Raw genomic sequence first — 27013 nt, 5'->3', positions numbered from 1 at the left:
GCTGTTATAGCGCAGTTTTTAAATTTTTTAACTATGTAAATACATAATTATTTACACGACAGTACCCCAAATGGGGTACTGTCGTGTTTAATTTGTGGTTATAAATTTATAAATGTTACATTGAAATAAAACAAAGGTTAAATGGATTCATTATTTTATTTCATAATCAATACACTTTATGTACATGTGTGAACACAATATGATAAGAACCATGCATGTACTTTTTTGGTGATAATAATGGATTCTGTATGTACAAACGTAACAACAACGCAATATACCTTTCAAACGGCAAATGAACACAGCTCCATCAAGCATAGATATGTAATATTTACTGATCAAATCTACAATTCAACTTTAAAAACATATTTGTGCCAATGCATTTCATATGAGTCAAATCTAACTATGTAATATTTTTCACTAAGTTAATTTAACAAGGATACACAATAAATATTGTAGCACATTCTGTAGGATATGCCGAATGATATGGAATATTTTCTTTTTGATATGATGAATCTTCACAAATTATCTATTTCAGTTGCGCTACTTTGGAACTGTTGTTATATGGTCAATAATTCTGAATGATGAATTTTTCTCTTACAAAGATACGTTACTTTCGATCCCAATAAATGGTTAAAGTTTAAATCTAATTGTTAAATTTGGTCATTAAAATGAAAATTTGTATAAAATGGGTTAGTCAAGACAAGATACCATTGTTCTCCAGAATGTCACCTTGTTAATAAAGAGAGTACACTACTAACTATAAACAATATCTTGTAACTGGATAATCTGTAACAACATTGTCATCTTCATTCTACTAAAAAACAAATACCTACTAGTAAATTATTTTCTAATGACGAGACTGATTATGTTTGATGCAGACTGAGTCAATTATTTCAGTAAATATTATATAAAAAGTTTATTATAATTGCCTTATACCTAAAAGTTTAATATATTATTATAAGAATGTAAAAACAACTTCGTATAATTTCGTTTTAGTTATTTCCATTAACATTTCATAACGGAATAACTTTACCCAGTCACGGGATAGGGGTGTATAAAAAGCAGATAAAAAACTAAAAGTAGGTGAAAAATTTAGTTTGTAACAAGAGTAGAAATGTACAAATATTGAGGTTATAGTTTTATGACGTTACTACACAATAATACTACGAATATAACTTTGATTTCTGCTTTCTCTACCCCAAAGGGTATATTATAAGTATATTCTGATTGATCTGCAACAAGCACCAATTTGCATTGAAGAAGAATCTATTGAGGAATAGATTTGCCATTGGTATACTGCGGCGGGACATTACCTCCTTCTTCTGTCATAACGGTCACAAACTCTTCCACAGCTCTTCCCAAGTCACCTGGACAATAAATATTACATTACATTTTGTACGTGAGGATCAGCAGTTATCCCTCCCGGGAAAGCTCAAACTGTCATTTTATGAGTAGCTTAGAAATTCTTATTACCTTAAGGGATCCTCCCAGTAGCTTGTAAATTTAAATACATTATTAGTCTTTAGGAATACATTGAAAATCTTATCTACATGCATATTATTTTTTATTGCATAATCGAAATTGTGTACACTTATTTTACGATTATGTCTTAGCTACATAATCTGAAATGATTATAAATATATAAGTTAAAGTTTTAAAATTGTTGGGTTTATTTTATGGATTTATCGAAAATATGTAACATTGTTAACAGTAACTAGTTAAATGTACAGGCATAGAGATATTTAAAAAACCAGCAAAGTTCTTTAGAACTAAAGTTTTATTTTACTGAAATAAAGATTTTATAAACATATGAAATATTAAAACAGGTATGCAAAGTTTACTGATTGTCTGTATTATGAGGATTCAGAGCATGGATCAAACCATTGACAATTGTAGTGACTACCCTTTTTATTTGTAAAATTAAGGATGCGATTTCTGAAAAGCGTTAGTAAGCATTAGTATGCATGATATGTGATAGTTACCTGCGCAGTGCATTAGGGCCCCCACAGCTTGGGGGGCGTGTGGCGGTGGGGGAGGCCTCTCCAGAGAAGCTTCCCTTCCTGCTTCCGACCAACGACCATCTAAACCCATTACATTGTGAACCGAGTTAATAACCCAACCACCGAGTGTTAAAGCCAAAATAAGAAGAATCTTCAGAGAACTATCGAACTTAGTTATAACTAACATCAGATACTTGAAAAAAAATGTTTGTGACAAACGCAGTGAAATTTATAAAAATGAAATTTCAGCTGGAGTACAGACAGTAGTTATAACAAAGTTGGCTTATTTTAATAATAAATAAAATTTTGTCATCCAAATTAATGCAACTTTTGCGTATACATGTGATCTTGATAGCAAAAGTGAAAATCTTTATTTTCATTTTAATGCAATTTTTTTTAAAAATTTAAAGACAAAAATTATTTTAAAAAACTGTTTTCCATTTTTGTTATAATAGACCCTTGCATTTAATTATTGCTGGCAATTCTAGACAGATCTATCTATCTATTTTATGTGTTAAAAATAATTAATTGAAGTATGAGTGAGTTTTTTTTTTTAGCTTTTCCCCTTATTTGCAACATACTGTTACTACAGGGCACTATGATTGTTAATGTAGTTTTACTTTGAACCGAGTTTATGCTTTTCTGTTGATATTGAAAAGGAAAGATGTGCCATTTATTTTCGCAAAATGAAGTTGATTTTGGTTAGTTCCCAAACCCAGATTTATAATTTATCATTAGTAAAATGGACAGACTCAGAATTGGAAAATTGTTTTTAAGTAATCCCTTAAGAGTTCTCATATTAAATTTAACAAGCGAAAAAATTCTATAGTTCTGAACAAAATGTTTTTAACTCAAAACCATGGATTACCATTGAATTATTGTGATTAAAATATGTACCTATAATAGTTACCAGTGAGTGGATTGAGAGATAGAAGGATACATATATATATGTACATTAGGATATAATGTGAGCATTGTTAATATTGTAAAGAAACCTAAATTAATTGATTTACACTACAAAACAATTTCATTTTTTATTTGTCTACTTTTACATCCATACAAAGTTCCTATTGTAATATTTTCTTAATTCTTTTGTTAAAATTATAATAAAATTATTATGATGCCCAAAAACTTGGCCAGTCAAAAAAGATGGGTTGGTCAACCCAAATAATATTTTTTGTGTGTCCAAATGTTTGTTATCCAGGTATTAAATTAGGGAGTTATCAAGATTGATATAACTAAGACATTTCTGAAAATGTAATATGGAAATCTAGCCCTGGATCTCTGGATATTACCTCCTCAAAAATTATCTTCAACTCTGTTTCTTTCAACCCAAATTTGAATGGTTTACACCAAGAAAAACATAAATGAATTTATTTATAGAGATATTACAAGCTTGACAAAATGATTATGACATTAAAAAAATGTTTCTTCTATTTAAAAATAAAACTGTAATTTTGGGAGAACCTTTCTCCCATCAACATGTGTTACGCAACTGAGTTTTCAATTTATCATAAATTGTTATTCATAATTCACAATTCACAGGTTAATTATTGTTAATATGTAATTACTAACTTGTCATATTGTCGTGGTAGACTCCATTATGCAACTTGGCTGGAGAGTCCGTAGCCAGTTGAGAAGCGGTGACAGCTCTAGTTTGTAGGGTCCCAGTACGAGCTGGTGATGCTCCTTGACCTGGCTGCTGTAAAATTAAAAATAAAACATATAAATGCTTCGATCTATATATATATATAAGGCAATGTTCGTATGTGTGTCCTCGATAGACTGAATATAACTACCTACTAGACTGATTTACGTTCGGTTTTCAGCGAAATGTAGATTTTCGCCATAAGCAAATCTTTAATTTATTAAGTAGAAAACGTTTTTTTCTTTTCTTTCACCAGGGCAACATTAGTTTTTTATGGATCCCAATCAGATTATTTCCTTATAATTTCTACCCATTTTATATATTTAAATAATTTTACTGGATTTTTGGTAATATGGATGGATAAAAATGCACATATGCCGATAAATGGGAAAAAAGTACGTTGTGCTAACTGTAGCACCAAGGCAAATCCGCACCGGACCAGGTGGCACTGCTCAACTTGCCACGTTGGACTTTGTCTTACAGATAAAAGAAATTGTTTCATGTTATTTCATTAAATATAATGTTTATTCATAACTTTTTTCCTATTTTTTATATTACATTGTTTTTGAATTTTTTATTTCTTGTGGCCTACTGGTCCCACTGTGGAACTGCCAATTTTCTCTAAAACTATAAATGTAAAAAAAAATAGAAATAATCTTTACTATCCTTTGTTTTCAATAAAATATTTTAAAAAACCTAATCCGACTAAAAAATAATGTTCTGTCCACAAAGGGTTAACCGACATTCAATACATTTTTGAAAACCGCATTCCTAAATAAAGTGCCCCCTGTTGGTGAGATGAGCAGAGTTTGACATTTGCAAAAATAATTCTATAAAACTAATTTAACTTTCAGCTTTTTTTAGCTCAAATTTTTGTGGTGCCCAGGCACCAAATACCTTAGGGCCAGCCCTAAGAAAGATTTTTTGTGAGAAAAAAAAACTTTATTTATGGAATACTTATTTTTTAGTTATTATTTGTGTAACATTATATATATTGAATGTTTTTTATTTTGACAATAATACTCACAGTAAACTTATTTATTCTAAATTACAATCCCAAATTACAAAATCAACATAAAGGCCCTGATTACAATGGGAAGTTAACAGAGTTATCTTTAGTTGTTTATAAAGTAAAATATATATTTTTTAAATTAAAAATTTGTAATAATATATTGGTTTCAAAATTTGGAGTACCTCTGTCGGTTACCTGTAGTTGTACATGCGATATTTTTTTATATAACAGGATATTCGATTCTACTTTATAGACAATAAAAGATAACTCTGTTAACTTTCCTTGGCAATGGGCCCAGCAAACAATAGTAATAAATCAACTTGTCTCTATAATTAACTCTGTTTTACTTAAAAATATCGGAAGTATCCGATCATAGATATTTCAATAGTGATGTAGAACCTTTTTTAAATGGGATTATGGAAGTGCAAACAGAAGGAAGCTCAATAATTCTATTATTTATAGGGTCTTTGACCTCTCATTGGCTTTTTATACACCACGAAACATTCACCATTCTACCTTCGTTAATACGTCTATCAGTTTTGATACTTGTGAAAAAAAAATTGAGTATCAAGATAAAATGAAGATTAAATTAAATGCAAAAAAGTGTTGACCAACAATTTCAAATGATAAGTTAAATATTTTAAAGAACAAACCTCGTCCAGTAATTGGCGCAATCGTTGCAACTGTGCCTCCAGCTGTCTGTTGTGGTCCTCCAAGATCTGCATTCTGGCTTCAAGTCTTCCCTTGTGCTGGCGCAGAAGTCTGGCTTCAGCCATCATATCCTAGAAAACACATATGAGATCATAAAAAAATATTATGCAGGTATCAGCAGAAAAAGGAGAAATATATTTTATGTTGGTTTTACTAATGACCTATAAATAAATTAAGATTTTACAAGTGCACAAATGATGCTATTTTAATTAGTGGGTAATTGCCTTTCTTGTCTTTATTTTTTAACAACCAACTTTCGACGCAATTTATCAAATAAGTAGAAAATAAGTTATATTTTTAAGTAGATTTTTCACAATTTTAAAGTACATATTTTTATAACATGTCTGTTTATTATATCAGCGGATTCTACTCGGGAAGTTGGAAAGGTTCCTTTAAAGTATTAAAGACATTCCAAACCAAACATACATTAACAAGCCTGCATTTAATAATTATTACTCTTTGCAATAATTAAGAATCTAGTACATATTCAAGGTCATTGTCATTGTGCAACTACACTGGCTCAGCATCAGGCGTAGAAGAAACATTCACATTTTAACACTTCTTCACAATATTTGGAATAATCCCACTTTGCTTGTTTATATGAGAGAGCTCTTCCAACCTCTATCGCAACATGGACTATCTCTTCGTTCCAGTAATGAGAGAACCCTTTTAATACCCATTCATCGCTTTATTTTTTTTGCCTCCGCTTTCACAGTAGTAGCTGCTCCATTGTGGAATAATCTACCCGCTGATGTTAGAGACCCTTCTTTATTTACATTTAAATCAAGATTGAAATGTCACTATCTAAATGTTTGAGTTCTTCCTTTCTCCTTCTTCTTTCCTTCCCATCCCAATTTTGAATAAAATATAAGATTCTGTATAAACCTAGAATATGTCCATGTACTAGTAATTTTCTCAATCTGAACGGTTTGGGTAGGTAGGAAGAAATTGCCTTAAGGCAATATGCCCGCCCTTATATGCATATAAATTTTATATGTGTATACATATAAAGTGCCAAAAAAATAAATTGTTGGAATATGGTGTTATAAAATTGGTGTTTTTGCTTTTTGACCAAAATGTGTTGATTGAACATTTTTCATGATTTAAATATGTTAAAACTAATCAGGCAAACAAATCTGTTTTTTTCTGAAGATTTCAACAAAACAAGCACTTTGTATTAGATGTAACAGATGTTGGCATTTAATCTGAATTTGGATAATCTGTCTTTGTTAAATATAATTGAATGCTCGTTTGTTTGGCGAGAGATCAGACTAAATGTTTGACCACTCTGCCAAGAGTAAACAACCATGAATAAGAAAAAAAAATTCAAACCTGATCAGGGGCATGTCCCCCACGGTTGTCGTTCCCAGCATGCTGTTCTTCAGGAGTAGAGCCTGGTGTGGATTTGGCACGTAGTCGTTCATATTCAGCCTGCAGGGTAGCATTCTCTTCTTCGAGTTCCCTAAAACAAAGTACAAAACAAAACATTAAGACAAAAGAAAACATCAATTGAATGTATTTGGTTTGAAGTAAGGATTCCTTTCAATTCAAGTCCGATTAAAAATTATTATGTCAATGTATGGTCAATGTCTATTAATTTAACAATAATATAGTGTCGAAATTAGAAAAACTTATATCGACAAAATTAAGAAAGGTCTTTTGCGATGGTTCGGTCATGTGGAGCGAATGAATGATGAAAGAACGGCTAAAAAGATTTATGATGCGAATGTGTCTGGTTGTAGAAGTCGAGGAAGGCCGAGAAAGACATGGCATGATCAAGTACAACAAATTCTTGAAAGTGGTCATGTGAAAAGTCGGAATAATCGACGAGCGTGCATGAGAAGATGTATGAATGTGAAGGAAGCAAAGGAAGTGTGCCAGGACAGAGTGGTGTGGCGTTCTATCCTCTCTGCCTACCCCTCCGGTGAAATGGCGTGATGGTTAGTTAGTTAGTTAGTTATATAGTGTAAAAAATCAATTTTATAATAAAATTTATTTTCTCTATTTTCAAATATCTTTTGCGGGTGGTATTCTGAATCTTCTCTATCCCCTAGAGAGTGATTCATGAGGGGATTTTTATTTTATGCATGCGTTTACACTTTCCTTTATATCTGGCCACACTGATTATTAAAAGTCAAATAAATATGAATATGTGAAATCAGACAACAGTGCATCAAAACACCAGATCATCAATCGGAATGGGTCGATATTGCCGCTGGAGTACCTCAAGGTGGAGTTTTATCACCATTACTATTTTCCCTGTTTATTAATCCGATTGCAGATTGTCTCAATTGTTCATATCATCTCTATGCAGATGATTTACAATTATACCTTCATTGCAGACCTGAAAACATCAGCAAAGCAATAGAATCGATGTCTAAAACACTAAATTGCGTGTCAACATGGACAAAAGAGTATGGTTTACTAATAAACCCGTCTAAAACACAAATTATGTTTGCAGGTAGTCAAAGATTGCTTAGTAAGCTAGACATACCTTCACTTAATCCTCTTATTGTCAATGGTACCAATATTCAGTACAGGAAATCCGTAAAAAATCTAGGAGTACTAATGGATGAACATCTCTGCTGGCGAGCTCATACTAATGAATTAAGCCGCAAAATATTTTTCAGTCTACACTCACTTAGAAGGTTGCAAAAATTCTTACCCATTAGTACTAAATGCACTCTTGTACAAGCATTACTACTACCCATTCTAGATTACGCTGATGTTTCCATGACTGATTTAAGCTGTGAGCAACTCGATAAACTTGAACGACTTCAGAATACATGCATAAGGTACATTTTTGGTCTTAGGAAATATGACCACATTTCTGATTATCGTAGGCAACTGAAATGGCTCAAAATTAGACAGCGGAGAGACTATCACTCCCTCTCACTTCTGTTCAATGTACTTCATAGTCCTAACGCTCCTATATACCTGTGTGAAAAATTTCAACGCTTATCAGTTCATGGTTTACCTCTTCGTTCTCATTCTCAAGGCACTCTCTTAATACCCATACACAATTCCTCTTTCTTCTCTAACTCATATAGTGTCCATGCGGCTCGACTGTGGAATCATCTCCCATCCACCATCAAAGATGTTACTACATTATCTCTGTTTAAATCACGTCTGAAGAAACATCTCCTTTCTCTTCCTTAATCTCTCCTCCTTTCCTCTTTCCTCTTTCCTCTTTTTTCCTTTTTCCCATTGAGTAATAGTTTCGATTTAAGGTAATTTATAAACAAATACGTTTATTTCTATTTTTATATATCTTTAAATTTTTATTCTTTTTTTTTTCTATTGAATATGTTCTGTAACTTGAATAATAAAAATAAAACTTTTATTTTATTGGTTGGTTGGAAGAAATTGCCATTTGGCAATAAGCTCGCCAATGTACAAATAACATTATGTACAAAAAGTTAAATAAATTAAATTAAAAAAAAAAAATCAAATGTGATGATTTTCATTTAAAACATTATTGTGACCTTAAGCTTTACCCAAAACACTTAATTAGGTTGAATTGACCAAACCAAATTAGTTTTTATCAGTTTAAAAAAAAATATATATACATCGTTTGACGTTTAATCATCAGTGTGGCCATTACATGAAGCAAAGTATCGTCGCATTAAAAAAAAAAAATTCCCAAATTTACTCTCCAGGGGTAGAGTAGATTCAGAATACCACCCTAGGTATTTTCAAATATTGGTTTTGATCAGTATTCATGGGGCGGGTTGTTCAATCTATGGATCTATACACTAAAAACATTATTTTATAGGTACATGAAAACGTCTGAATTAAAAACAAAGCATTATTTTTGGATGAAATATTATCGTGGAAATATGAAAACACCTTGTTCCAAAATATATTCATAATGACAAATAATATGAACAAAAAAAATTGTACCTGATAACAGCTTCAAGTTCCTCTCGCTGCTCTTGATGGATGATTGTCATCACCTGAACGGGGCTGCGTGGGGGTTCCAAGTCTCCGGCTGAAGAGTTAGGCCCAACAGAAGAAGAGCCATTCAAGGACTGGCAATAAGCAGCAATCAACTGGTGTTCATCATCACTATTGAAGAAATAAAAATATTTAGAGGTCAAGTAGCTCATTATTATTCTTATTTCAATATTTTGGATGGTGAAATTTGATGAGTGATTAAAACTGTTACTTATCTGATAGATTTAATTACTTAAATGTAGCATGAAAAATTGAGATTATTTACAATTTGTTATCATTTTTAATGACAGCATTAGATGGTAAACAGCATGAAAAATTGAGATTATTTACAATTTGTTATCATTTTTAACAACATCATTAGATGGTAAACTTTACCTATGAAAATAAAATTACAATCACCAACCATAAATTACGAAATCGACATCATCAAACAATATAGTTTTTCCACATCATTCACATTTATAAATTAATTTTATTTATTTATTTACATACATAAGTTTATTGTACATTATTTGAGACATAAGTCCCAACTCCATGGGACTAAAAGTCCTGTGTTGAGATGGGACTAGCAATTAGTTGACACATACACATGAGTGTTTCACCACAAATATAGGATCAGAAACATAAAAAATAATTTAAAAAAAAATTACATATATATATGGCACATCAATATGGTAAAACAGTAAACTCAAACATTCGGAAAATTATCAAGGAGTTTCCTACTCAAATTCCCCCCACTAAGGAAAATCCAGTCCTTAACTACTTTCTTGAAAATAGTTTTTGTCCTTGAGAGCTTAAAACGCTCTTCCAACATATTAAACACTCTCGGTGCGATAAATGAGAGATGTCTCTGAGCAAAAGTCGTACGGGGTTTGAGTATGACATAATTCATGCTCGAGAAAAATGAAATATACTTAATATAGAAGTCTATTACTACTAATGTTTTTTTATTTTCATAGATGATAGAAAATTAATATGTTAAGTACCTGTCTGGTGTAGAATTAGTCCTCTGTCTTTCTCCCAACTCTACTTGTGCAAGTCTGGAAGCATACATCTCTAGCCTGGAGTGCATATCATCCGTTGATGTAGAGCCAGCTGGAAACTGTCCGCCAACAGGACCAGACATGTGGTGGGCCTGAAATAATATCCATAATTAATCACGTTATTGACAGTTCATTTATGATAAAAAATCTACATCATACCCATTGACCATCCATTGACATATAAAACATAGACATACCCTAAGCCCTAAAAAAATATGGCACTTAACTCATGTCCAACGCAGATTTAGTCGTTCTTCGACCGCCAGCTAGGCGTGACGTTTGATATCTAAACAAAAATGCCTACTTGTGTCATGAAAACGGATAAATATTGTAAAAAAGATCAAGTAACTTTCCATTGGTAAATATTTGCTCATGAGTAGAGCAAAGCTTAAAACAATTCATATTCAAATAGAGATATTATTTTTTGTAAACGTCAAACTATGCCTAACGGCGCAATTGCAAAGCTCTTAGTTACAAAAAAAATTCGCTATGAATTTTAAAAAAGTTTTGTGATTTTGAAAATCCTTACTGAAACATTGAAATTAACCACCCACAAACATTTTTGTATCCAATTTCCCGTAGCACTGAACTTACTCATTGAATTTGCACTAAGTACTCTTAAACCTAAATTCATAGATGCATTTTAGATCAGCGGTTGCTCAAAGTGCAATTCTATTTCCACTCATTTTTTCTACATTTTAACTCTAACCTTTTCTTCCTCAATCTTATTAGTAAGAAAATATTCAGTTACCTGAGCAGATTGATGGTGCGGAGAAGGTGCCGGAGACTCCAATGCATCTCCCTCGAGGACAGTTTGCACGGGAAGGTAGCCTACTCGTGGATGCTTCTTGAAGTAGCGGGCAGACTTGAACTTGTTACGAAGAGCACGGGTAAAGTCACGAACATCCTCACCAGAAGTTGTCTGAAAAACAGTCAAATTTAATAAGCTAGTAATTACATTATGCGAATGTTTTGTAAATCAATTGACTGATTGACAAAGATTCTGTGGACAAATTCCACTTTCATTAAATAAAACAAATGTTTTTCAAGTACATATGTTTTAAAAATTATTATCTTTTACATAAGTAATACAATTTTTGTGGTGTTGTTCTAATAATAATACATATAAAATTATAAATATAAAGCTTTCAAACATCAAGTGAATAAGCTAAATAACATTCAGAAGAAGGTACAAAAAAGCCCTTTGGTTCTTTGTGGTGGTACTCCGAGGTATGAATTTTTCAATGATAGTATTATGTAATTTGCAGATATAAATAAATTCTTCTGATTTTGCTTCAATACCTATATTAAAAAGATTAATTGAGTGTATATTTTTATACATAATATGTTGTGTAAGTATTGACCTACTAAAACATGAAAAAGGTACTTACAGCTGTACAGTATTCTTGCATGGGGTGAGTCAATTTATGGTTTTTAGCTTTGCGGCCACTGAAGAAGCATTTCTGGCACATGTCAAAGTTAAAACACTTCAAACAGCGATATCTGTATGAACATTAATGGTTTGTTGTTTAAGAATGACACACATGGAATAAGGTTGATTTATGATTGATTAAATTAAATATTTACCTGAAGCCAATAATGGGGTACTCCTTGCATATGTTACACTTGGCTTGATGCTTTGCATGCTCTGCAGCAGCAAGACGATGAAGAACGGGGAGCCATACGAGAGACTGGGGTTCCCTCTGTAGCCAGTGGAGGAAATGAACAGCCTCAATAGTCTGCACTTCACCAGCACTGCTACGGTCTAATGATCGGTCACCATCCTTGCTACCATCTTTGGATTCTGAAAGTTTAAGTTCAATAATAGTTTTTGAAATTATCTTTAATTTAATTTCACATGCTGAAACATAAATCAAAACCTACTTTTGTTAAGTGACTCAAATATTATCACATTAAAAAAAAACTTCAAAAATCAGTGACTTTAAAAAAAACATAGGTACCTATGTAAAATTCAGTTAAACGTAAAATTCATAGGATTTTTTTCCCTTTTATTGCCTTTGACCAAAATATGATAAATCAGCCTGCATTTACAAATTATAATAAGCATATAAACAAGAAAAACATAGTAAAATTTTGTTAGTTTAGTTTTTAAAAAAACAAGCGAAGCATATAAAAATTGAATGAGTATAACCATTTCACTATTTTTGATTAAGTAATAAATGTGAGAAATGGTGCCATTGAACATCTATCTTTTACAGGACATTTGAGACTCATTAATAATTTTTAAGTAAATTAAATATCATTAAACAATATATTATTAAGTATTGTTAAATGTTTCAGTTAAATGTTTAACAATAAAGTTCTTCTCAAATATTTATGTGCATAATATAATAACATTGAAATATCATATATGATCGACAAAAGCTTTCAAGTTATTCCAGATGAAAAAAATTAAGGATCTAACCTCTATCCCGATCAAGAGTAGAGTTCTTGTCTTTGTATACAGACGAAGCCTTTTCGAAGCAACTTCTGACAGATGGTTCGATGTTTGACCCTCCGAAAGCAGCCACCTCTCCTAGTTGTCTCGGTACCTGGATACAGTCATGGAGCAGTAGACCTAACTTGCGTTGGTCTGCCATACAGGATGGATCAGCAATAAGACGGAACAGGTATCTGTAGAATATAAGTTTCAAATAAGTAAAAATAAAAACAAGATAAAACAACAGGTACATAAATAATTTATCAAATCACACAGTTGTATATTGCATAGAATGTATGGATTCTTTGAAATAATTAGATAACTTTTTTTTAATGTCATAATATTTGGTACACTTTTACCAATGGATGACAAACACTGGATAGTAATATAAATAAATGGAAATGGATGTATTTTTAATCTAAAATTCTGATTAAAATATGAACAATATACTTATATTTATTATTAAACTTAATCACAAGAATTTTATGTCATTTAAATAATTAACTGCATTGACTGGATGATTGATGACAATTATTATGTGTTTTTTCTGGCAAAACAAGTATATCGTCGGTCGGCGTGCATTATTGTCAATCTGCTAAATCAACCTTTTCCAGGAGACAGAAAAAACTTAGTTTAAAATAAAATTTAACACATTATTAATTCTGACCCGCGGTACTGTTCTTCTTCAGAAAGCCTGCCTACTATTGGTACCACGCTTATCGAGGGAACATCCAATAAAAAATAAAAATCCACCCATTTGAAAATGTAATTTTTGCCAAATCGTAGACTGGCAGTAATGCGTGCCGACCAATGATATATGGCAAAATAATGAGGACTAAAAAGACGTGGCAAGATCAGTTAAATCACTAAAGAGCATGCATGCCGAGTTGAATACAATTGTCAGCTAGGATTGTTTCAATTTCAATAAATATAACATATACATTACAAAAATATATTCAATACGTACATATTATAAAAAAGAAAAAAAAATACACATAAGAGACTCATGTCAAAGTAGTAGGAGAATCCTGCTCCGGAAAACCCCTTTGGATACATGGAACAGATCAATATCCAGAGCGATGTTGTTCAGCATAGCGGTAGCCCTTCCAACAAGCATAACCATAACTAAGTGAATATGAAAGTAAAAATTTTAGCATACCTATATTTCTCTTCAAGATGTCCTTTGCAGAGGAGAACTAATCCAACCTTGAAGCTTAGCACTCTGATTTGTCCTGTGCGTTGACTGTCATAAACATTCAGAAGCCAGTTGATGGCGAGATCCAGACACAAGGGAACGTTCACAAGGCTCGGGTTCTCAGCTGCGATAACTTCGTAAAGGGAAGTCAGTACGGTGATCATGTCAGGAATGTCAATAAGTTTGTCGTTCTGGGCTCGGAGACCGTGGGCGTCGAAGGCTTCTAAAGCAGCCGGAAGTTGAAGCATATGCACTGTAAACAGAAACATTGACATTTAGACATAACATTGGATATTTCATTTATTGTAATTTTATAAGGTGATATGGAATACATGTGATATGTACTGAAGAGAAGAAAAAAAACATGATATAATTAGTAGGTAACTTCAAAATCAGCATTTTTGAGTTATCCACTAAAATCACATATTTGTATCTTCCTCCATGAATGCTACAATACATATAGGCAAGTCGCGATTCATTAAAATCATTTTATGTTGATTCGAATGCATGAATTGTCTATTTGTAATGAGGATAAAAAAATGTATTTTTAGTGAGTAACTCACAAATGCTAATTTTGAAGTCATCTATAGTCCTTAAAATATAGCTTGATTAAAATGATAGCTGCCAAACTAATGTCAACAGTGATGGGAAATTACTGATCACTGATCATGTACTGATCAAATCGATTTTATCAGTTTTTTCATGCAAACATGAAACTCTGTTTCCGAAAATTGATAAAGGAACGCAAAAACAAGCCTATTATGGTGCGTTTAAGACAATGAATCACCAAAAAATAAGATATTTATACTTTTTTCATGAACATCAAATGAATTGTTTTCTTATTCGATCAATTTGCATTGATCAATTTGTCCCATCTTTCATCATAATTCCACATTTTTGCAAAATGATGGAACCTTGTAAGAACATCGTTAATAATTAGTTTTATTTGGAGTTTTTTTTCGTTTTAAAGCTGATTTTATATATTTATGTTGATTTATATGTCAAGCATTGTATTAAAAAAAAAAAATTAACATGCCAGATACGAATGATTTTTCGTATGTCAATATAAATCACTCCTTAGACGTTACTACAAAGTTATTTCGACACTTTTGCTGACAACTGTCATTCTAATCAAGCTATATTTTAAGGACTATAGTTGTAGCAATTACCCTGCGATGTGTTTCATGTTTAGGTATAACTGTCAAAATAAAAAAGAGGGCATAAAAATGACTTAGGCTGTAGAATGAATTTATATGGCGAATTTCCCACAAATCTCATTTCAAGATGAATAAAAAAAAAAACTACCAGTATTGTAAGTACATAAGTAATAAGCATGTTGATCATAATAATTTTTGCTAAAAAGAGACTATCTTAGTTCAGTTCGTAAAGCGGTGGACTAAACACTAAATGTCTCAGCTTCATAGCGTAGGAAGTTGTATTTTTAATATAATATGTAATATAGATAATAAAAATACTGTAATTAGTTTTATTGTATTTTTATTTATAATTTTCACGAGTCATCGTCAGACGATACAGGTGCAACAAAACTCGGTCACTGGTGAAAATTATTAATAAAAGTGGAATAAAACTAAAGTGCAGCAATTTTATTATTAGGTATAATTAAAATGCTGTTTCACTAAGAAATGTCAGTAGAAATATACATTCTTTATAATCAATAATTAATTAATAATTCAGTAGTATCCACTCTCAAAACAAAATGCTTTCAACAGTCTAATAATTCAAGTAATATAGAACAGTAAAACATATGAACTAGACTGAATAGGCAATTAAGTTGATAATTATTATCCTATTGATCAGTGTTAAGTTTGCAATACTCACTGCACAGAGCCTTTTGTACTGTTCGAAGTTTCATGGCAGTTCTGTAGGCCGAGAATCTAACTTCGTTGAGATCAGCTAGAGAGTTCATTAACTCGATCATCTTCGGGTGATCCCAGTGAGTGGTTTCCAATTCATGGCTGTGAAAAACAATAATGTATTGAATTGAATTTTAGTTAAGATAAGTGTAGGTACTTAATGTTATGTATTTATACAGCGCGTGGAAAAATGTAGGTTAAAAAAGATACAATATTACGTTGCAGACTTAATAATGCTAGGATAAGAATAAATTAATTGTGAGTTGATAGTAATATATTTTTTTAATATACTATGAAAATCATTATCTTCATTCCCTTTCTGCACCTTATCTTGATCACTTTTGTTACATGAAGGCAAGATGATCAGTCTTACGCTTCAGATATCGGTCCAGGGACTATAAAATATGCTAGTGTAAAAACACCCTTTTAAATAAATATTTCATATCTACAGTGTCGGGAATCGAACCCGAGACCTCTTACATAGTAGGCAAATGCGCTGACCATTACACCACGATGCGACTGTGAAAATAGAACTAAATAAATATATTAATAGTAAAAAAATACATTTTTAAGGAGGAAACATGTAGTCACAATAATGTATGTTGCTCTTTTGATAAAATAAATAATACTTATAAGTCACAAAAATAAGTTTCAAAGCGAGAAATGAGATTAGACAAGACAAAAGAAATGGGCGAGTTTTCTGGTGTAAATAGGCCTTAGGGTAAAAATGATAAATGAAGTTGTATTTATTATCTTAATATTTATTCATATTGATTAAATTTTAGCACCAATGAAGTAAAATATGTCTTTATTTATTCCTATCAAATATCTGAATTACAAGTTTTAACATAAAACATTTAATAGCTAAGAAGAATTTCATAATGAAAAAGGCGTAACAAAATTGATTCATTGACAAATTTAATTTCAATAACTGGACGAAATTGAAATACGATCATAAAATAATATTAGTTCAATACAATTTCCGACTGGTAATTTATCTGAATTCATTGATAAAGTAATTTTGTAAAAGCTTTTTGATTTAAATTATTTCCGAGTGGTATTTTAATAATAAATTATGATTTTATCCACTTGAAAGAAGCATATTTGATTTCTAACATGGAAAAAAAAGTAATTTTCATTTATTATTAATTATTTATTGGGTTGATTTTATTGCAGGAAGGTATGTGTATAAATAAAATACCAAATGGGTTTATGGGTTTATGGGTAAAGTACCAAAAGAATAAATCATTTCATTTAAACAAAAGAAGCTTTAAACGATCTGAACATTTTCTGAAAGTATTAAATTATTTTTTTGCGACACATATTCGATGATTAACTAAAAGGTATTTTGCCGCAACAAATCGGTTCTTTATAACAGGTATTTGCCCATAATGGAACCGATTGGAACTTCAGGCATCATAATCATTCTGGCTTACCAAACCCTTTGTATATTGGGCCGGACCTATTCTTAGAACAAATAGATTTTGTCAGAGTGCTTTTTGTGCAATTTGGTTTCTTCAATATAATATACACATGAATAAATAAACAAATACTTTCAATTATAAATTTATACCCCGCCTGAATATTTTTATTTAAAAAAAGTAATATTTATTTATTTATTCATATTTTTTCTCTTACAAATTATAATTTACAATAAAAATAATGTGATCTCACTGGGGTTACCCGTGTCGAAGAAACTTAACAATATATTAAAAAAAATAAAAAATTACATTTGAGAATAAACAAAGAAGACTAACTTAATAAACAGAAATAATTAACAAAATATTCAGACAGTTTTAAACACTACGAATTTATGTTTATAATTAATTTATGTACATCTATATTATTTATATTACAAAACGCACAGTGAAAGAACAAAAACCTAACATAAGCTATACACTTATGGAGCAGTTGATTCAATGTTGGTTTGGGCGAATGAGACAATCCATTTTACTTCTACCTAGCTCCACTATCCATTTATTTATGGCCTATTTGAACATTTTCTCGTTACTAATTGTTTTAATATATAGTGGAAGTAGGTTATAGATTTTAATTGAGTAATACTCAAAACCCCTTTGTCCGAAAGTGGTATTAGTTTGTATTTGTTTAAGTTGTCTTTGTGTTGAGGATCTAGTGATTATATTATTTGTATTGTAATTTCATTCAAGTAAGAGTTGTTTTTCAATCTGTAAGTGAGTATTGTTTTAGCGTATAATTGTTTTGGTGTCAACATAACAGATAAACAGATTCATAAAATAACATTATCTTACTTGATATAGTAAGGCACTTTGTTGGGGGTAACAGCCCTCTCCCACGGGGGCTCCACCGACCCGGCAAGGAAGCCCTGAGCCGCTGAAGCGCCTCCATCCTTGCCAAAGTCCTCCAACTGTTTGATTCTTTCTTCAGTAGCGATTTGTAATACCTTCGCCCTGAAATTAAAATAACATTGAAAAATCTCCAAACTAAGTTTCGCTATATTTAATTAGGTGTTTGATGATTATTCACAATGTTTTTATTTTTCCTTTCTATCATTCACAGTCCTATCGCGAGTGGATGGGATTTTGTCTGCAACTTTCAGACTTTGATAATGGATGATTTATAAAGTAGGCAGAGTGGTTAAAGGCGAGTCGCATGAAAAAAAAATATTTTAAAAATTGTAAACAATAAGTTTGATTCGTCGGAATTATATAGTCTACATGCTTACAGTGTCCCCTCCAGAGCAACTAGACGGATCTTTTCTATATTTCTAACATTAAAACTAATCATCAGAAACATTGTACTATCCCAGGAGTTGTGAAATATTTAACAAGAATTTTAGTAGTCTAGATCACTTTTTTTAAACCTGTGGGTCGCGACCCTATGGGTCACAGCCACATGCAAGGCAAGGGGAGGAGGGCATGATTTTTTACTCGTAAGGGTTGCTAAAAAGGTTGAAAAATGCTGGTCACAGAAAATAACTAACAAATTCGATTCAGAATAACAAAGAATAGACGTTTTGTCTTTTTTTGTTCTTTATTTCTCATCATCAAATCAAATGCTTTCCTTCATTCATCCTCTACCACCCTTCGTCGCATTCCTTATTTTCCCTTCCCACTGTCTCCTTGTTTTGTCGATATGTTTTTCTATTAATTTTTACCAAGAATGTTGTTTTATTTACTTTTTTTTTATTGTTTAGACTGTCACTTTATTTTGTGAATTTTAAGTAAACATACGAGTATACACGGACTTTCAGGTCCAGATCGCGAAACTTCAGAGAAACATTCTTCTTGGCGTACTTTTTTTAAAATCCATTTTTTTTTCAAAAAAACATTTTTTAAAGTTTTTTTTACAATTGAAAATGGAGACAATGTTTAATGTCTCGGTCTAGCATCCCTTCCACAAACCTCTACTCCTCCCTTACCAGCCCCTTCCCTATTCCGCGTCCGGTGCATACCGTTTTGTTGGTCAAATACGTTTTTAATCTTTATTTTTTTAATAAAGAATACGATTTTCCAAAAAATTCAGTATGATATCTTTAAAGGTACATAAAAAATAATGTTCCTCTGAAGTTTCGCGGTTTGGCCCCAAAAATCCGTGTGTAATTGGATGGCGGCCTAGTTATGTATTATTTAAAAAAATATATTTTAAAATATATTATAAAATATTTTATTTCTCTAAGAATAAGCATTGTAACCTGTACTGACTTAAATATAAAATAATAAAATAATTAAAATAAAGTAAAATGAAATGGTAAAACAAGTTATTTACATTGAAATATTTTTTAACATAACTTTTTGTGGTGCGACTCTCAAGGACTGGGGTGTATAATAAAATAGTGAAATCAGCCACTCAACTGAGCGGCTAGGTTGTTTATTATATGCCGGCATTCAACCGAATGGCTAGGCCGTACGTACGTTGAATGAACGTTTACGAAAGGGTTGAACGTCGCTTAGCTTCTTTAATTTTAATACAACAATAATAATTGTTTTATTTTTTAATTTATTTTGTTGCATGAAGTTAAGTTAAGTTAAAATAGGTTGAGTTAAGTTTATTAATAAAAAAATGTTTTTTAACTTCATTTAATCCTTAATTGAAGATGATAATTTATTCTTAACTTAATAAGTTAAGTAAAAAAACTAATTTTAATAAAATATTCTTAACCCTATATATTCGAACCTAACCCGGCGGCTTTTAGTTAGGACGTTTCTAAAGGGCTAGCTTTCAACTAGCCAATACATTGAACGTTTGGTCAACTTAGTGCATTTAACGAACGGCCTAGCCATTCAGTTAAATACCAGCATTTAATAAACCGGCTCGGCCACTCAGTTGAGTAGCTGATTGTACTATTTGGCAGCGACATATAAACTTATAGTTTTTAGCCGAGTGAGTCATCTAAATGTAAATCTCCAACTTAAAGGTGTCAATATTGAGAGAATGAAACAGTTAAGGCACTTAGGCAGTATCATCACAGAAAATCTAGACCCGACATTGAGATAAAATGCAGAATAGAAGCAGCTTGAACAGGATTTAACAAAATGAAAATCTTCTTTGTGATGATAATATAAACCTTAAGCTGAGACAACGAATGGTCAAATGTTATATTTATATGGTCTGTCTTACTGTGCGGTGTAGAGGCGTGGACTCTAAAAGTTAATATTATAAACCACCTTTAGCATTTGAAATGTGGATCCACCGTAGAATGTTAAGAATATCTTGGACCGATATGATAACCAACAATGAAGTATAACGTAGAGCCAATACTAATGGAGAACTATTTAACACTGTTAAGCTCCGTAAGGTTTCATATTTTGGCCATGAGTTGGAGGTGATAAATATGCCATACTTCAGCTTCTCACGAAGGGGAAGATCGAGGGACTTAGAGGGGTCGGAAGAAAACAGCTTTCGTGGCTTCGAAACATCCGTGCATGGGGCAGGATTAGAACTGTGGAGGAGCTGTTTCGCACTGCTCAGGATAGGGAAGCTTTCTCCCAAGTGATCGTCAACGTCGGGGGAACCCGACATGACACGTGAAGAAGAAGATATACACTGCATTGTAGCGACCGAATCGCCCCCGCTTGACGATGATCACTAGAGCTTTCTACGTCTGTTGTTGTTTTTTTTTTTTAATAATGTTCTTACCTGGATGTTAGGTCGTCCACTGCCGCCACTAGGTGTGGCGCGACGTGCGCCCGAGCACGCTGTAGCGCCGCCAGTTGCTGCGGCGCGTCCCTCAGCAGCGCGCTGCCCGCGCCGCGGGGCGCGCCGGCCCGCAGCGCGGCGGCCTGCGCGCGCGCCGCGCCAGCGTCGCCCGGCGGCGACCAGCGCGCGCGCGCTGCCTCGGCGGCCTGCACGCGCACCGCAGCGTCGTCCACGGACTGCTGGAACACGCGGATTTTCTGGGGAGATAATGAATGATTAGATTAGTGGACAGAAACCTGATTGAATAACACGAGAAATAAGTTTTAAAAACATCGCAACCTGGAAATAACAGTGGCAGAACTGAAAAACAAAACGCTTTGAAAGGAGAGCAGTTACACGCACAACCGCGCGATCAGTAAACTAACGTTAATTGGCAAAAACAAAAGTACAATCTTGTTTGAAATGTTTTCAGATATAAAAATGGCATGATGATTTTGAATAAAATTATACAGAATTACATTGACATTTTTGCTTTAAGACCACATTAACGCGTTTTAAGAATTATGCCGTTAATTGTGGGGATAGAAAAAATATTCAGGAACATTCGTGCTACTCAACTCAAAAACGCAAATTTTGGACATGTGCCATTATTATCGCTCAGATGGGACATAATCTCCATCTTAGAGCAGGTTGAGACATGTTAGATGGAGACTAACCTAAACAGAGTATACGGCATTATTAAGGTTTAAATGCTCAATGTATATGTATATATTAAAAAAATGACGTATGCAAAATTACAAATCAATAGGCCCTTTTCACACATGCCACGCCAATCCACCCGGCCCGGTAATTTTTCCCGGGTGCACCCAACAAAAGGTGACACATTGTGTATGCGTTTGTAGGATATACGCTGTAAAGTTTCCGGGCCGGGTGGATTTGCGCGGTATGTGTGAAAAGGCCCATTGACTACTTAAGCACTGAGGAGATCAAACAAGCGAAGCAGTGCAGTTCATAAATGTACATAGATTCATTGGAAATATTTATATATTTATAATAAATATTTCCAAGGAATCTATGTATGAATATACATTGCAACAATCCCATCAAATCAATGATTTATGATTTTTGCTATTTCGAATATACTGCGTCATTTTTATTTTTATTATTATATATATATATATATTTTTACCTAAGTAGGTATTTCAAGTATTAAAATCCCAAAGTTATTATATTTAATAATGTATAAAACAACTGTGTAATACGAGTATGTATAGATATATTGTTAATATAGTATTTCATAATTTTGTAATAGAACACTGTCCTGTTAAATGTTATGTTTATGTTTATAAAAGGCATTTTTGCCATGTACACACTAATAAATAAATAAATAAATAAATAATGTGTAAATATGTTGCGTTGCATGTTGTAATTTGATAAATTATGATTTCAATTGAGCGGAAAGAAATGAGAAAGGACGTAACAATCTAGATTTGTTGCAACAGAGAGAAGAGAATATTTTTGAGAAGGGAATATATAAGTCTAGGCATTTACAGGGCTTATGACCTGTCATTGGCTAGTTTAAGTGGCCACTTGATACACTGTAACATTCACCATTCTGCCTATGTTTAAACATCCACATTTCCTCAACTCTTGCTCTGTTGACGTTTGTGAAGTAAAAGAGCTGAAACCTTTTTTTATGCGGGTGAGATTAATCTAATTGAATTATTTTACCTACATACTAGGCAACGTCTGAAAATCTAATTTTTTCAATTTCTATACTTCTTCATGGACCAGGTGGATTTATCAACAATATTTTGAGTTTATGCAAATTTTTGTAGACAGCGACTGGATTTAACTCCCTGGGGAGCTGTTTATATTAACATATAACAACAGAGATGAAGACCATTTTACAACTAATATTGTCGATAAAACAATGATTGATTAACATGATCATCATCCCCACATTCATTGGATTGTTTATTTCTGTTTTTTTCTTATGATTATTTTTATAATTGAAATATTCCTATCATGTGGGTGAGGTTTATCCGGCTGAACCAATTCACCTACTAGGCAACGCAACGCCTGAAATCAATTTCCCAATATTTATACTTCTTCTTTTACCAGCTAGTTAATTCAACAATGTTTTGAGTATCTCCAAATGTTTGCAGACATACTCAAAACATTGTTGACGTTTTCATCTATCATTTATAAATTTTTGAATGAACCTAATTGATAATTTAGTAACATTAAAATAGACACCCTGGCGTTTTATTAAACGTGATTTTGAAAATGAGATTATATGTAGGTAGTAGGTAAGAATTAGCGCTTAGCTTTCTAAATAATGTATAGGTACTCGTAACTTCAAGGCTTCGTACGAATTTTTTTATGTCAAATGACTTAAAATACATTTGAGAAAAAAACATTTCAGAATTCAACTCTTCTATATATGTAGGTATGAATTCGATTCGTGCGGTTGAATACCTGCACGCGTTTTCAGGTAAAACATTAATGCATGCCACCATTTTCACTTTCCGTGTTAAATATTCAAGACCAGCTTCACAAAATACCCGGAGAACTGGCAACATCCAGGACTCGGCAGCGCGAGTAGCGAGTAGCGAGTCTTAGGTGACGTAAATATATCACCACTTAGAAGGAAGTAAAGGAAAGTTTAAGGATGGTAGAGAAAAATAGCAGTCATTTTCTTAAAGTACAAATCGACGTACTCGGGAATCCGACTAGCGAGGCAAAGTAAGGGTAATTACTCAAAAGGTTTTTTTATGTTTCAACCCTTCGCTGGTCGGGGATTTGGGAATTCTGCTCTTCGCAACGATTTATGCATATTTGAGCGCAATAGTTCTGCCGGGAATTTCGGATACACCTTTGTCAATAAATATCGTAATACGAAAACATGTTTCTTTATCTGACAATGTTGCGTTGTTTAGTTTGTCGTTGATATTGAAAAAGACAAAAGGAGAAGTACGAATGACTGCCGTGTAATGCGCAAATAAAATATATTATACGGAATATAAAAATAGCATTTTCCAGGAAAGCGAATTGATGTAAACAAATCTAGGCATTGAAAATGATTTTTTGGAAATGTTTCTTATTAAAAAAAACTCTTTTCTTTACATGGATATTTATAATTTTATTTTCGTATTTCTTTTTAAAATTATATCACATTAAACACACATTGTAATTGATGTGAAAGCTATAAAATACAGCAATAAAAAATAATACACTTAACACTCCGGAACGTGACTATGGACCATTGAAGTGACTACATCCACAAATAGTTAATCAAAATAAAATAAATAAAAAATTATGTGAATTTTGTAAACATTTTATATATTTGCATTTATTTTTTTGTTGAATGGTTTAATAAAAAAAAAACATAAGTATAATACACAAAAAAAATATTTATTCTTGTGATAGTTTAAAAAAAAAAATATTTATCATACGCGACTGCTGTTGTTTTTTCAAAATAAAATGGTAGCATTTTTAATACGAAGATTAATACGATTTATTTCGGAAAAAAATGGCAATCTATTTTTGCGATTTTTAGCATAAAATTTTGTGATGTTTTATTCCTAAATGAGATTAAAATCTGCTCCAAGAAAATCAAATCTTCCAATAAAAGAATTTGGAAGCCAATAAATAGGTAGTAAAAAGGCACACACACTATATCACGCACTTAGAGTGAATATAATTGTAATAATATTATGTGGTGATCATAATTTTATGAATATTTTTTGTGGGCTGTTATGGCATTTGATCGTACGTATTTATAATGGAACGATATGTGCCAAATAAGTAAATTAGTTTCGTATTTCAATGACTACGTTTCCTTGAAATTAATATGAAACCCTAAGAACTGACAGACCAAATTGATTCTAAGCGCTTGTCAAAAGACAAGTATAAATACCAGTACAAAAAATGACCCACAAACATAAATAAAACGTGTTGCTTCATTCAAAATATTAAACATGACTGTTGTTATAAGATATTTATTAAATATAGATCGTAGATGAATAGTACCGGATTAATTTGGTTACGAGTATTTACATAAATAATTTTAACATCAACAAGTGTATAGAGATACATAAATATACAAATAAAAACCAAACATTCAACGATGTTTTTTATAACACAAACATTTAAAACGTTGAAAAATATTTATTTGATTTTTTAATATTTATTTGTCTTATTCTAATTAAACAAATACATTTGTACATTTATTTGTATGAAAAGTCGTATATTTTAATAAATAGGTTTTAGTAAATATAAGCAAGTTTGTTATAGATACATATTTCTATCTCAGTAATATTCACGTAAACAGGACGGATTTTAAATTCCTATAATATTTTTCCCGTGTCTGAGCGGATGGATAATACCGTTTTGTATGTAGAAATAGCTCTGTAAATACCTAGACTTCCATAGTCCTTATTAAAAATATTCTCCATCTCTTCTCTAATACATATCAATGTTTTAAAGTTCTTAAATAGCAGCTATAAAGTGCTCAAATATCCGTAAGTTCTCAAATAGCTTTGAAATATTTACAAAATTACTCACTGGATCAATCCAGAGTATTTATGGTCAGTTTAAGAATTGCTTTAACACTGTATTACATTCACTTTTCTGCCTAATGTTTGTGATTTTCACAATTTTGAGTAGGTGTTTAGTGAATACCTATAGAGTTAAAGTATGGATGATTTTAGATAATCATAGTATTTCTCATAGGTGCCAAAGACTTCCACAATTCTTTATAAACCTTCGTCTCTGTTAAAATATCAGAATACATATACAAAATCCCGTATTTATTGTAAATTACAGAAGTAAAAACAAACATAATATATTTGAAATAGAGGTCTAATACAACCAGATGAAAATCATAAAATGCGCAAATAACGCTGAAAGAAAGTGTCGGATTTTCTAATAGAAGCGGGCGATAAACTGCCACATATTTTATAAATAATCTCTGTTTAAACGGTCGAAAAATTACGGCAGTTAATGAGTTGAAAGGAATGTCTCTCAGATAAAGGGGACGGAGGGGTTTGGGAGGACAAATTGGTGACGTCATAAACCAAGCTGTTTATAAAGTGAACTAAGGGTTTAAGATAAAGACTCTTCTTTATAGAGACACGCTTAAAGTGTCTGAAAACTTTGAAACAGAAAATAAACTATGCTTTAGCTCATTCATTTCATAATGGATTACTGTAATAAGTTTGAATAAATACACAAACAATGGTTATCATTAATTTCACATTTGTACTGTAAATAAAAATATAAAATATAACCAGCAATGCCATATTTATGAAACCAGAGATAAAAAAAGGACTGCCAATGAAGATAAAAAATACGATTCAAACTCATTATACATGGATTTAAAATTGTACAATAAGAACCGAAAAATACAAGAAACAGAAAGCTTTAGAATATTTAAAATCAATCAAAATAATTAAGTAATTGAGAAGTTTTGATACTGCGTGTCATGTTTATGAAATGTTTTTTTATTAATGAAGCGTAAATAAATGAAAAATAACTATGCTACTCTCAAAAATAATAAGAACCAAAGACAAAATATGTAAGACGGCCGTTCGTTCAGCTGTGCTCTACGTATCAGAATGCTGGACAATGGATAAAAATCATGAGGAGTAGAAAAATATGTAACATACTGCAGAAATGAAGATATTCAGGTATCATCAGGATTAAGAAGATTATAATTTATTCGTGGTAGCTTTGGGGTCGCGCCTATTCCGGAGAAACCAAAAGAGACTAAACTCCGGTACGGACACGTGAACAGACGAAATGACGATCACGTGGTCACATTTGCGCTAGATATCCCCACACAAGTGAGAGTTCGAGGTCGTCTACAAGCCACCTGGTGGACCAATGTTGAGAGGGACCCGAGGGAGGAGCAGCTGACCGGCGAGACGACACAAGACACAGGGAGGAGCAGCTGACCAGCGAGACGACACAAGACACAGGGACTTGGAGACTGCGCACCGGAAGGGCCAT

General features: G+C 32.2%; 1 protein-coding gene across 1 annotated transcript; it reads right to left on the bottom strand.

Annotated features, from left to right (window-relative positions):
- Window positions 1-137: 137 nt before the first annotated feature.
- LOC148274754 (dystrophin-like) lies at window positions 138-27013 on the bottom strand. Its single transcript, XM_088236638.1, has 16 exons — window positions 26870-27013; window positions 20999-21255; window positions 18151-18309; window positions 15846-15982; window positions 13971-14259; window positions 12797-13005; window positions 11959-12175; window positions 11763-11874; window positions 11123-11293; window positions 10315-10463; window positions 9275-9439; window positions 6704-6833; window positions 5314-5442; window positions 3576-3702; window positions 1983-2081; window positions 138-1367 (listed from the first exon to the last, which is right to left on the bottom strand). The coding sequence occupies exons 1-16, from the start codon at window positions 27011-27013 to the stop codon at window positions 1267-1269; spliced, it is 2595 nt and encodes an 864-aa protein (XP_088092764.1). The 3' UTR covers window positions 138-1266.

The sequence above is a fragment of the Micrasema longulum genome, unplaced genomic scaffold, assembly GCF_059751315.1.
Source record: "Micrasema longulum isolate JH-2025_06_02 unplaced genomic scaffold, ASM5975131v1 h1tg001593l, whole genome shotgun sequence".
NCBI lineage: Eukaryota > Metazoa > Arthropoda > Insecta > Trichoptera > Brachycentridae > Micrasema > Micrasema longulum.
This window is presented reverse-complemented; position numbering and strand designations above follow the sequence as displayed.